We start from the raw sequence: 13,961 nt of genomic DNA, 5'->3' as shown, positions 1-13,961 counted from the left end.
GAGAAAATTGGCAATGTGACATATCGTCTCCTCCTACCAGTCGACTCGAATAACATTTGGGGTCTGACCACATTACTAGAACTACCTTGCCCATAGTCGATGCAAATGGTGAGTTGCTTCTCCACCTCGACAAGATCTTGGCTACGAGAATGGTGAAGCGAAATAACTAAGCCATTTCATATTTTTCGGCGCTGAGGAAGCTACTTAGGAGGACTATTACGCCATTACAGGCTAGTTTCCTGCTTTAGATCCTTGAGGGCAAGGATCTTAAGAGGTGGGCACTTGTCATGTTCGGAGCTCGCTGGGAAGAAGAAGAGCCATTTGCGTTCTGATCTGTATCCGCAGCACTAGGGACTGAAATTTTATAAAATAATCCCATATCATTATTTTTCGTAAGAGTCCTTAAGTCATCACGTCACGTGGCTATCAGTAAGTTAGAGAGTGAGAGATTGGATAAGAGGTATGATATAAACCCATCGATCTTTCTGTAAAAATCATCTCTCTTCCGTAATACAGTAGCCCTCTTCTCTCAGCTTGAGGAAGGGAAAAACCATTAACCAAGGCTAATTGCTCTCATCGGTAGCCTTTTGGGAGTAGTTAGAGAAGGGATTTGAGATTGTTAATCTCATATCATTACGAAAGGTGAGAGTGAAAAAGAATAATCCCAATAGAAAATCCCTAACCTAGCCGCCATCGAAATCCCAAAATCATCATCTGCCGTCTTCGACTCCTCCACCGTCGTCACCTCTCTGGCTCTCTTCGCCGCCATCGCCTCTCAGCCGTCACCAAGATCCGCCTCCTCCCTCGTCGATCCCGCTGTCACCAAGCTCTGCCGCATTCGCCTCTCAGCCGTCACCAAGATCCGTCTCCTCCTCGAGCTCGCCGTCATCAAACTCTACAGCCATCGTCTTCAGCTGGGTGATTTCAAGGACTTTCTGGGTAATGGCATCTAAAGTTCATTTGTTAACATAGTCTAGCTTTCCTTATTCATATTTGCGTTGATTCGCAATAAATTTCCCATAGTTAACTACTTATGCATGATGGGGATATGACAGACTTTGTGAATGCACTTCCCTTTCTAGATCTGCATAGATGTTCATATTATTTAGGTTATAGATATGCATAGATGTGATATTATTCAGACTATGTTAATTTAGTAAATGAATTTTTTTTTCTTTGTTCCATATTATTCACGTTATAGACCTAAACAGATGTGCATGCCCCTCTTACGCAGAATATGTAGTTTTTAGTTTGCTCATTTAGATGGTGAATACTGATATTATTAATGTGATCTATTTTGTTTGTAGAGATTTATTTTGCTAATTTTATATGTATTTGATATGCAATAAATTATTTTTTTATAAAACTCTTAGTATTTTATGTTATGTGTCTAAAAGATTTAAGATTTGATCCGTATCTTTTTAAGATACGATCTATATCCGGAAATTATCCGATCTGTATTCGAAAATGATTCTTATTCAAAAATTATTTGTATTCATTTAGTTAGAAAATAGTTTTAAAATTTTCTATCTGTCCAATATTCGTATTCGAACAAAAAATATGGATTCAGATGTGAGTTAAGCACTATTCTATCCGTACCTGATTTGTTTTCACCCCTACTAAACACCCTCTTTATTTCCTCCATCGCCAAGCCATTACCTCTTTGCCAACCTCCGCCTCCGTTTCTCCACCAAGCTCCATTTGACCATCTCTCTACCTTCATCACCAAGTTCGGCCTCTCTGCCGTTGCCAAGATCTGCCTCAGCTTCTACCTCGAGCTCACCTTCCACTTTGAGAGCCCCCTCCCTTCATGGTTAGCTTCCTCTGTCACCAAGGATCAAATTCTCTTGTTTCTTACATGTTATAGAATGGAGCATATCCACAATTATTTAGCTACCTACTAATGGCCAAATGTTAGGTGAAAACTAATATTTTAAAACTGTTTGGTCCTATAAAAGGTATCATGTGAGGAATTGTCATTCCCCTTTTTGAGGGAAACTGTACATTAAATCATCAGTTTAGATTTCATCATGTACAAATTCATGTACATGTTGGACTTAGTAGACTACGATATTTCACATAGCTCTACATATTGAGTAAGGCAAGTTGTTCCTTGTGACCCCAAAATGCACTATTATAGAGTAACATCTTTCAAATGTTTTAGAGAGAAATTGAAAAGCTGGAAAGGGAAAAGCTTAATATGAATGAATCATGCTTTATAACATCCTACCCCATTTGCCTTCTCCCCCTTCCGTAGACATGATCATCGGGCGGGCTGGGTCGGATTCGGGTCAGGCTTTTCGGGCCAACCGGGCTTAAGTATTTGTTCATCACCAACCAATCACTCGGGTCGGGCCGGGTTTAGACCGGACTAGAATAGCCTAACCCATTACCGCCCGTCGGCCCGTGAGGGATTGGGCTAGCCGATCGGGCCGAACTGGCCCGACCCACCAATCATTCGGCCCAACCCACGTTTTAGCTATTTTTAGAATTTTTTTTTACTATTAGTTTATTTTTTTAAAAAAAATTATGTTCCTCTATTTAAAAATAATAATGATAAATAAATTTTTTTTAAATGTGTGCTTAAAAGAAATGTAAAACAGTATAGTACCAAAATTTTAGTTGGTTTTTACTGTAGTAGAACGGGCGGGCCTAGTTGTGGGCCAAACAAGCGGGTTTTTGGGCCGGGACGGACGAGCAAAGGGCTAGCTCGGGCCGGGCCGGGCCTAAATTGGGTGTGGGCCGGGTTTAGCCCATTCCAAACTGGGTCGGTTCGGGTTGAGCACGGGCGGTTGTGCCGTTTGATCACATCTACCTAGGGGTGAAAACGGGTCGGATTAAATCCGACCCGACCCGCTATTTGACCCGATTCGGATAAAAAATTTCTATCTGATTCGGATACGGATAGAATTTTTAAAAAAAATTCAGATACGGATTCGGATACGGGTCGGATATATTTTTCGAATTCGGATACAGATATCGGATATCTGTTTACCCGCATATTTTTGAAATAATTTACAGTTTTTAGTTTATTTATTTAAATAGTAAATATTAATATTATTACTAATAATACATTATATATTATTTATAGAGATTAATTTCTCTAATTTTATAAATTTGACATACAAAAAAATTATTTATCGTAAAACTCTTAATAATTTTATATTAATTATATCTAAATAAAATATTATAATTATTTTAAATTCAATCAATATCCGTTTAAGATCCAATCCTCTATCCGAAAATTATTCATATCCGTTTAATTAGGATATAGTTTTAAATTTTGCTATCGGTCCAATATTCGTATCTAAATCCGTATCCCGACTAAAAATATGGATGGGTTAAGCACTATCTGATCCGTATTTGATCCATTTTCACCCCTACGTCTACCCCTCCGTGCCCTCTCTCTCTCTCTCTCTCTCTTTCCCCGATGCGGCTCCCCTTTTCCTCTCAACCACGACGACGCTACTCCCTCTCTCTCTCGACCACGACGCCGCCGCCGCTCTCTGTTCTCCCCTTCTCTCTCGACGAACCAGTTGACGACGTCATCGCTCTCCGTTCTCCCCTTCTCTCGACAAGCTAGCGGCCGTCGCCGCTCTCCCTTCTCCCTCTCTCTCTCTCTCTCTCTCGACAAGCTATCCGGAAACAGAAGGTAATTTCCCCTTTTGAGAACTCTCTTTCTCATCATCCACTCCATTCCATATCTCTCCTTCTAGACCTCATTCTCTTCTCGGTGAAACTCCCAAATCCAATTCTCATTTGTTCTTCCACCCACATATTTCTCTCTTCTAGAGTTCTATCCAGATCTCCCCAGTTGCCTACAGTTTGATCTCTTCTTCCCTTCATTCATGATTGGGAGACTTTGTCATCTTCTAGGTAAGGATGGATGAGGTTGCACAAGCTGTCGCGAAACTGAAGAAGGAATGGGATCAAACAGTGATGCAGCTTGACGAACACATCACAGCCATTGAAAGTTGTGGAAAGTCTGGAAAAGGAGCAGAGGAAGCAAATATTCTTCCCAGACTAAATGGTGCTGCTCAGGATTGTCTTGCATTACTTAAATCAATGCAGTTTAGACTTGATCTCCTTGCCCAGCAATTGCCTAAAGCAGAGGAAGTGAAATTTGGCTTGTCGACCTTAGATTCTTGGAAGGAATTGTACCAAAAGTAAGTTTTAATTTCGAAATCCATAATTGTTCTGCATCATTTTTTTTCTCAATTCTTCTGTTTGATAATGTTAGGCTACAAATGAGACTGAGGAAGGCTAATCTGCAAGCAAAAACAAACATCAGAAAAGCTGCTGAAGAGGAGGTGATTTCTCTTCATAAACCTAGACATCTTTATCTCTTTATTAGACTCCTAGTTCATAGCCAGTGTTTATGAAATGAGACTGGTGTTACTAACCTAGATGCTTTATCTTTTAACATTTCACGATCTGGCTCCTTATACTTTAATCAACTTGGAAACTTTATGGTCCTCTCTTTGTTTTGCTTGTAGATAATTCTCACCTCTTCTATCATTGGATTTTTTTGTTTTCAGAGAGAGCTTCTTTTAGGAGGTGGGGAAGAGTCTACCATCCGCAGGCGTAATTTACAGTAGGTTGATTTATCTACTATGAGTGACATGTTTTTAAGACCAAATATTTGGAGAATACTCTGAAGTTCTGAACTCAAATATGGTTTGTTAAAACTTGCATTTAATGGTTCTTAAATTACAAGTTTTACTTGGATTCATTTCTCTTCAAAGCTATACTTGATGTGAATATGATACTGCTCAAGATAATTAGTATGCTTTATGCTGTTTGTAATTTGTAAAATATGACACTGCTCAAGATAATTAGTACGCTTTATGCTGTTTGTAAATAGACTTGCTTGATAATAGGTACATGTAAGAAAAAGTTTATTTTAGTGCCATTAGCTGATGATTATTTCAAGTTGATTACCAATTAAAAAGTGCTCCCATTTCTGCTATTTCTTGTTGGAGGCAAAGAAGATGGCAAACAGAATAGACTTGTCAGAGCATGTGGAATTGTTTTGTAAACAATCTTTTTTGAATCCCTAATAGCTATGCATCCATTCACTCTCTTCAAGAAAATTTATTTATCTTGAAGTGTTCTAATTCACAATTGAATGGAAGATTCTGATGGTCGTTTGATCATTTCTACCATAGAAGTCACCTTATTTGACTTCTCTAAAACTTATTTGCCTTAAAGATCATAGGCTGTTGTTTATTAGAATGCTTTTTTTGAAAATAGTTTCTTCCACTCAATTTAGCTAAATGACAAGTTACAATGAGCTTTAACTCTATGACTGCTCAAGGACAAAGGCTGGGATGACTTCTGCTGCTGAAAGTATTACTGAGAGCCTCCGCCGGACTCGTCAATTGATGGTTCAGGTGACCACATCTGCAATACTTATTTGAATTATAACTGGAGTAATATCTGATTACACCTGTTTTTAAGATTAAGCTAATAAGTTATGTTGTTGCAGGAGGTTGAAAGAAGTGCAAGCACATTAGCAACTTTTGGTATGTACCCTTCACTCCTTGTCTTTTTCCCATTTGGGGCTAACAAGCAGATACATTTTTTCAACAAGAATGTAATCCCCTTATTGTAAGAATTTCATGCAGTAGTTTGTGAATTCAGATATGCAGAAGACCTAGCTATTTCTTTTTTTCTTTCAAAAAGAACCATAGAGGTATCCCACTCAGTTTCATTTCATAAAGTGCGAACAGAAACAGCAATTCAATGAGATACTTTTAGAGAAGCTGTTGCGACCCGATCTTGGCTATTGGTTTGCGTTCGTGTGCAGGAAGCCAGTCCGCACAGTTGGACGAAAATATTCGTAAAATATTCTCTCATAGTTAGAAAATTATAAAACTAGATGAGCTTGTTTTGTATCTTCCTGATTTACGTTTTTGCAATTTACACCCTTCGCAAATTCGGATTGTAGCTAAGACGAAATACGACGGAGTTATGGTGGTGGTGTTGGTGTTGGTGAAGGGTAGTGGTGATAATGGTGGAAATAGAGTAGACGTGGGTTTCGAGTAAGGTTTGCACAAGGTGCAGTGAAGTGAAGGAAGAGAGAGGAGAAGACAGTAGGTATCCTAAGGAGGGAGGGTTCGATAGTCAAAGGACGCTAGGGGTAAACTAGTGATGAAGTGGCGTGCGGCTAGGGTTTGAGCGAGGAGGGAGAAGCTTTAGATTAGAGGGGAGAAGATAGGTTAACTCAATGATTCATTCAATAGTTCGATGATCATCCAATGAGGCTGCCTTCCACATATATAGAGGCTAATCTAACAGCTAAACAACTAAAAAATTAATCATAATACAATCATTTTTACAGCAGGATGTTCAAACGGCCTTATGAGGCATTTGAACGACTAAAACAGGGTATCTGACTTTGCGAACGTGATGTAGGCATTCGAACACAATGTTCGAATGCACCAGCTAGAGAACCTTATTTATCAAAACAAGATTAATCTAACATCCAATTAAGCTGACTACAAGCTAAAAGAAACTCAACTAAGTGCTGAAATAAATCACTAGTTAGATAAATGACTCAAGCTATGAACCTAATGTACACGAGGTGGTTCAGTCTGACTTGGATCACATCATTCCACTATGCTTCCGCTCACTTTGTCCTCAAAGTGATGAGTGGATTAAACGCTTCTTCAATCTTGCTCGACTTGAGTGCGGGTGGACCGCTCACTATGCTTCCGCTCACGTTGGTCTAACTTGAGTTCTCTAATACCTCTTGGACTCAAGCTCAACCACCTTTGGGTCTTTCAAGCAAGCTTCTTTCAACTCTAAAATTAGAGGAAGGAAAGGGAAACCAAAATTGAAAAAGAGGCCAAATCGGCTGAGTTGGTTTGACTTGAGCTTGAATCGGGCTAATCCTAGGCGAGCTGAAAATGGGTTGCATCCAAGGCCTTCTGGAGGTGGCCATGTAGGATGGGGAACCTTGGCAAGGGTTTGATCAAGGCTCAGCCCGGTTGTGGATTTAGGCAAGGCTCGAATGCAAGGAATGAACCGATGAGTCGATAAGTGCGTGCGTAGTCTTGGTTGGACTAGTTGTACTAGAGGTGTGCCCAAAGCTTGGAGAAGGACATTTGAGGTTAGTATATGGCTGATCTAGGTGAGAGATAACCTAAAAAGAATCGGCCCAAATCTCAACTTTAGTCTCAAGTTGACTGAGGCTTTGTTGCATGACGAAAAGCCAGCTCAATTGGTGGGCACGCATACAGGGAGACCTCCACATGGATCTCCGCAGTTTCCTTCGTAACCTAATCCATTTCACCCTTTGGTAATCCTCCATGTTCTTCTTTAAACTCTGCATAAGGTGGTGGTGGGGGTTTTGGATCTTCAAAATAAGTTTGTTGAGATGCCAAATTATCAAAGTCCTCCCACCCGCCTAAATAGTCCACCGGCAGCTTGGGTGAAGGCTGGTGCAATTCGGCGCCCATTCCGTGTCGCCTTGCTGTTGTAGTGGGCAGTAGAGGCTCTCTTAATAGTGGAGTGGGCTTCTTAGGTCCTCCATCACGTGGTGGTGGGGGTGGAGGAGTCCGGTTGCAAAGGGGAGCCTTTATCGATTCGAGATTTCAGGTGTGAACGGTAGGCACTGTCGCCATCGGGTTTTATTGTGCGCCTATGAAGTGTTCCATGGCCTCCATGGATGCTTGCATGGCCTTTCGTGACTCCATCAACAAAGCCATCACCTTGACAAGATCTGAATTCCTTGGGAGAAACAAAGGAAAAGCAACCGTTGGCGGTTAGGGATTGGCGCCGATCAAATCGGCTCGAATCAGACTTGAACGTCTCCGCTGCTTTTGCTTTAGCTGAGGTGCCTCTAAGGGGTCTCGACACTATGGATCTGATTGTTGGCATGGTGTCTAAGAAACGATGGTTCTAATACCGCTTATTATGACCCAATCTCGGCTATTGGTTTTCATTCGTGTGTAGGAATGCAGTTTGTGCAGTCGGACGAGAATATTCGCCAGATATTCTCTCATAGTCAGAAAATTAGGAAACTAGATGAGTTCGTTCATTTACGTCATTCGAATATTCAGATTATAGCTAGGCAAACTACAACGGAGTTATAATGGTGGCGTTGATGACGGGAGGTGGTGATAATGGTGGGGATAGAGTGGACGTGGGTCTCGGGTAAGGTTTGCACAAGGTGCAGCAGGGTGAAGGAAGAGGAGAGGAGAGAAGATGGTCGGTCTCCTAAGGAGGGAGGGTCCGATTGTCAAAGGAGGCTAGGCATAACCGACGACGAAGTGATGTGCGGCTAGGGTTTGAGTGAGGAGGGAGAAGCTTCATATTAGTGAAGAGATAGGTTAATTCAATGATTCATGCAATAGTTCGATGATAATCCAATGAGGCTACCTTCCACATATACAGAGGCTAATCTAACAGCCAAACAACTAAAAAATTAACCCTAATACGATCATTCTTGCTATGAGGCATTTGAACAGCCTTGTGAGGCATTTAAATGGCCAAAACAGGGTCCCTGACTTTGCGAACGCAATACAAGTATTTGAATGGCACGTTCGAATGCCCTTTCTCATCCCATTGGAATGCACCGGTCAGAAAACTTATTTATCAAAACATGACTAATCCAACATTCAATCAAGCCGACTACAAGCTGAAATAAACTAAACCAAATGCTGAAATAAATCATCAGTTAGATAAATGACTCAACCCATGAGCCTAATGTCCACGAGATGGTCCGATCTGACCCGAATCATATCAGAAGCTGAGTATGCTTCTCTTCCAAAACCATTTTTACACCTCAGTTTCAAATACTTGTTGTTTAGATTCCCTTATAGAATGCCAGATACTGCATTCTTAGAAATTCCAATCTACTTGTGCAAGTTGATCATTGACTGCTCCATAGCATTGATAGCATGTTAAGACTTTTATTTCTTTTGCATTTGAGTGGTAATGTAGCTTTATCTTTATTTTCTATAAAACAAAAATCTGCTGCTTTATATTTAGATTTTCAACCTGGGAAGTACCATGACCATTTGCACAATTTCATGATTTTAATTGTTATTATACAGAGGAATCAACAAGCGTTTTGAGGAAGGCCGATAGTGAGTACAAGGGACATCACTCTTTGCTGATGCGCACCCGTCGATTGCTCTCCACCATGCGGCGTCAAGACGTTATTGATAGGTGTGGGTCTTTTAATCTTTTCATGGTTAGAGAACTCGTTTTACTTTTCTTTTTCATTTTCAATGAACATCCTGATTTCAGCGAAATAATGATCACCATCTGAAGTGGCCATGACATGGTTGCACTAACAATTAATAGGATATGACTGGAAGAGCCCAAAACCACCAGACAGAACTTATGTGCCTCCTTTCCAATTGAATGTACTGACCGTAGTTTCCATCTACAGGGCCATTATTATTGTTGGGTTTCTCATATTCTCGACTGCAGTGCTCTATGTTGTGTCAAAACGAATCGGCTTGTTGAAGTTGCAAAGAAAAATAATTGCTGCTATCAGATCGGGTGCAATAGCAAATGAAGAGGTCATTATAGATGTCCAGAGATTGGGAGCTGACAATGGGCTCACTCCAGCCCAAGCAGCTGGTAATGCAGTTCCTCAAGCAGAAATGCTACTGCCTCATGTCTATGATGAGCTTTGAATTAAACATACAAACAGTTTCATGTTTTATATATATATATAAGTTAACTTTAAGAACAAATCTATCATTTGATTTCTTGCCAAAAGTGCAGGACATTCACTTATATTCACAATATGGTCCAGTCGCCATTGTTTAAGCATTGTGTGGTTTTCGAACATATGAAACTTCATGGTAACAAAGTTAAATGACAGTTTCCTCTACGGTGTGCAAGTCGTAGCATCCTGTAGATTCAGTGGCAAGGTTCCTCGCATAGGAACGGACGGTAGATTCACATTCTCCAGTTAAATTTGTCAAAGTGATTAGATCTTTATTTGTATTTGAAGATCCCCTTTTGTCCCCACAAATAATTCTCCTAAGCATTTTAGTTATATTCAAGAAGGAATCTTTTATGATATTAAAATCAATGTACATTTTTTTTTTGGACAATCCAGAATTATAAAGAACCTCGTGTGACCAACAATAAGATAATTTTCCGAGGTGTTGCTCGTTTTCACTATTTTAAGAATGGCCTATGCTCATACAAGGACTTTTAGCGGTAACTTATTGAGAATCAAGAGCCAATCATGCCAATAAATGGCCACAAAATTATGGCATGACAAGTTGGAGGCTGTGATTGAATAGGGCAAGGGCCATCGTACGTTGTTCTCAAAATCAGCCTTAGAAAATGGGTACTTTCCCGTTTCTCTCTATTTTCTGTACTCTTTGGAATAAGCTATTTTGTAAAGTTTTTGACCAAACTAGTCCTGTTCCAAAACTTATTTACCCGAATGGACTTTCTCAAACTTATTTACCTCAAAACTTTTTTTTCTAAGTAAAAATGCTGGTCATTTCAGCATTTTTGTCTAGCCCTGTGCATATAAATTCCTTTAACTTAGTCTTTTAGCAATTTAGGAAAAGAATTATCTCACGATAAAAATACTAATCAGTAAATTAGATCCTATTTGGCAAATAAGTTTGAGGATAGTCCATTTCAGTAAAAAAATTTAAAAATAAGTCTATTTTGATTAAAAACTCCACTATACATAATTACTGGGCAATTTATAGCAAAAAGTCCCTCCATTATTGAATTGGCAGCAATAGGCTTCTCCGTTATCGTATTACAATTTCAGAATAAATCCTAAAAAGACTGCCATGCCAAATTACCTTACCTCATTTACTAATTTAGGCCTAACAAACTAAAACAAGACTTTCATCTTCTTCTCTTTAGTGCGATTTTTTAGATGCCACTCCCTTCCATCTTTTTCCTTCTTCCATTTTCTTCCTCTTATTTTTCTATCATTTTCTTCCTTTCATTCTTCTTACATCTTCTATTTTCAATAATACTAATTCAATTACTTTTTCTCCTCTAAAATAGTCTCATTTGGCAATTCATTTGACAATTCTAGAAGATAGTTCTTTCATTCAATATCTCTTTCCCATCTTGTTCACTATTCATCTTCCTCATTTTGTTCTTTGGTGATTGAAGTATTCTGAATTAAGTTAATATTTTAGTGACTATTTTATCTTGCTCAAAATAGGTGTATTACCCATATAAATGTTGTTAATATTTGTATTTCATTTTGACAATGTTTTCCACTACTCTAATTTTATAAATGTGTCTCCGATTAAAATTAGTGTAAAAGTTTTACGCGTCACCTATGTAAATTCTATACTTCGCCTATACAAAATGTGTATTTCAATATTAGGCAATGTACATATTAATAATGGTGAAAAATCTTATGCATTACTTATATAAATTATGCACACTACCTATACAAAATATGTGCTTCAAAATTAAGCAAGGTATGCATTTATAATGATGAAAAAGTCTTGTCCATCACCTATGTAAACTGGTAAAAAAAAGTCTTTCAAAATTAAAATATATAGCTGTATATAAAGGCCAAATTTTAAGAAAATAAAATTAAGATAGAAATATAAGCTTCTTCGCTAGGTTATTGTGGAAGATTGCATATATTTTAGGATCTAACACCATCATATTAGTAAACCTAGTAAAAAATCATGTACATCACCTATGTAAAGTATTTAAAAAAAGTATACAAACCATGGGCATAAATTTTAGCCAAGGTAAGGATCAAAACCTAAATAAAGAAATCATTAGTTTCTTTTACTAAGAAATAAAAAAGGCCACGCATCGCTTATGTAATTAATTTATATGCATCGCTTATGCAAAATATATACTCCAATTTTAACCAAAGTAAGCATGGAGATTTTCTAAAATGCCATGCGTCGTCTATATAATATGTACGCATCGTGTATATAAAATGTATGCTCTAATTTTAATTAAGGTATGCATTGAGATTTTCTAAAAGAAATTATTCATCGTTTATGTAATATGTACGCATCGTATATGCAAAATATACGCTTCAATTTTAACCAAGGTAAGCATCAAGATTTAAAAAAAAATGATATGCATCGCCTATGTAAATTATACGCTCCAATTTAACTAAGGTACACATCGAGATTTTTAAAAAAATGTAATGCATTACCTATGTAATATTTACGCATCGTCTATACAAACTATACACTCTAATTTAACCAAGGTATGCATCAAAATTTCTCAAAAAACACAGCATATCGCCTATGCAAAATATACTTTCCAGATTTAACTAAAGTACGCTCCAAAATTTCTAAATAAATGTCACGCATCGCTTATGTAATATATACACATTGCCTATGCAAATTGTACACTCCAATTTTAACCTATCTCTAAAAAAAAATCCGCATATTACCTATCTCCTTGGTGTCAAGCGAAAAAGCCTAAAGATAATATTTTTATCTTAAATTTATTTCCTTAACATTTGACATTTTTATACAACTATATATCTTAATACCTGAAAAACTTTTTTGCTAGTTTACACAAATAATGGGTAAGACTTTTTAATCATTATAAATGCGTACATTACCTAATTTTATAGCACACATTATGTATAGACAGTGTGCATAATTTACATTAGTGATGCATAAGACTTTTTTACCATTATCAATGTATACATTGCCTATTTTTGAAGCTCATATTTTGTATAGGAAGTACGCAAAATTTACATAAGTGATGCGTAATACTTTTTCATCCATTTTAGTAAAGAAACCTTTGCAAAAAAATTAGAGTAGTGAAAAGTATTGACAAAATGATATACACTCATCTTACAAAAATTAAAAGATATGCATCCGTTTAACAAAATGAATGCACTCATTTTCTAGAAATTTTAAAAACAACTACTAGATGACTAAAGTATAATGTACTTATCTTTTAGAAATTAATGCACTCAAATTACATGATTGCAGAAATTTGCATTAATTTCTTTAGCAACAAGAAATCAAAGAATAACACAATATCATGTCCCAAATTAAAAGGTAAGCATCTATTTAACAAAGTGAATACACTCATATTCTAGAAATTAAAAAAATTTCCAGAACAAAATACTAAAATTATCAATGAGTATGTTAAACCATAAATCATTGCTAATATAAAACAATAAATCATAAGAACATAATAACACAACATACTTGTAATAACAATAAATCATCACTAGAATTTGCATTAATTTTTAAAATAAATAACTAGAATTATCATTGAGTATGTTACTCTATAAATCATCACTAAAGTCATCAATAATATAAAACAATAAATCATAACAGAACAACCTAGTTGTAATAACAATATATCATCACTAAGTACACCATAACTATACAATTTTACCCTAATTACACGATATAGTTTTGTAACTTTTCGTTACTTCCTCATGTACGCTCCAACCCATCATAAGCAATCTCAATAGCTATCTTTGCCATAATTTTCATAATATCTCACTAGTAAAAATTATACTGCACATGTTGTTGTAAGCAAACTTCATATTGTAAGACAAATACACCACAATCTTACTTGCCCATGTTAGGTGATATAACTAATGAGTTCATAATAATAAATAATAAAAGCTTAAATAAATAAGATGGAAACTAAATAAACATACACTCCTCATTGTTGTGGGATATTTACAACATATTCTAGTTGTCTTTTCCATTAACTCTACTTCGGATGTATATCTCTTTGTGCTAATCAGAAAGATGATCATTTATAATATATGCCTACACAAATAAATGTACTTACCAAATTTTAATAGCCATAAATAATTTTATGTACTTAGGTTACTTAGTAAGTTATCATATCATTGGCATCTTTTATGTATTTATTAGTAAGTAGAAAAGTATTTAGTATTTCTTTATACACATTTTGGACTTGTTTCCACTTCTATTGTTGAATTGCCTTTATTTGACACGTCACACTAGATCTCATCAGTTAATACTCTAATG

General features: G+C 37.0%; 1 protein-coding gene across 1 annotated transcript; it reads left to right on the top strand.

Moving 5' to 3' along the window:
- The first annotated feature begins 395 nt into the window (after nt 1-395).
- LOC140781758 (uncharacterized) lies at nt 396-9,713 on the top strand. The gene is made up of 8 exons (XM_073127945.1): nt 396-939; nt 3,877-4,166; nt 4,241-4,310; nt 4,539-4,594; nt 5,318-5,393; nt 5,489-5,525; nt 9,063-9,177; nt 9,404-9,713. The coding sequence occupies exons 2-8, from the start codon at nt 3,883-3,885 to the stop codon at nt 9,651-9,653; spliced, it is 888 nt and encodes a 295-aa protein (XP_072984046.1). The 5' UTR covers nt 396-939; nt 3,877-3,882; the 3' UTR covers nt 9,654-9,713.
- The last annotated feature ends 4,248 nt before the right edge of the window (nt 9,714-13,961 follow it).

Source organism: Typha latifolia, chromosome 2, assembly GCF_019914945.1.
Source record: "Typha latifolia isolate L0001 chromosome 2, TyphaL0001v2, whole genome shotgun sequence".
NCBI lineage: Eukaryota > Viridiplantae > Streptophyta > Magnoliopsida > Poales > Typhaceae > Typha > Typha latifolia.
This window is presented reverse-complemented; position numbering and strand designations above follow the sequence as displayed.

Excerpts from the sequence above, each read along its gene's own strand:
- LOC140781758 (XM_073127945.1), top strand. The coding sequence starts at position 3,883 with ATGGATGAGGTTGCACAAGCTGTCGCGAAACTGAAGAAGGAATGGGAT. Across the intron at positions 4,311-4,538 it reads GAAAAGCTGCTGAAGAGGAG|AGAGAGCTTCTTTTAGGAGG; the intron begins GTGATTTCTCTT and ends TTTTGTTTTCAG. Across the intron at positions 5,526-9,062 it reads AAGCACATTAGCAACTTTTG|AGGAATCAACAAGCGTTTTG; the intron begins GTATGTACCCTT and ends GTTATTATACAG.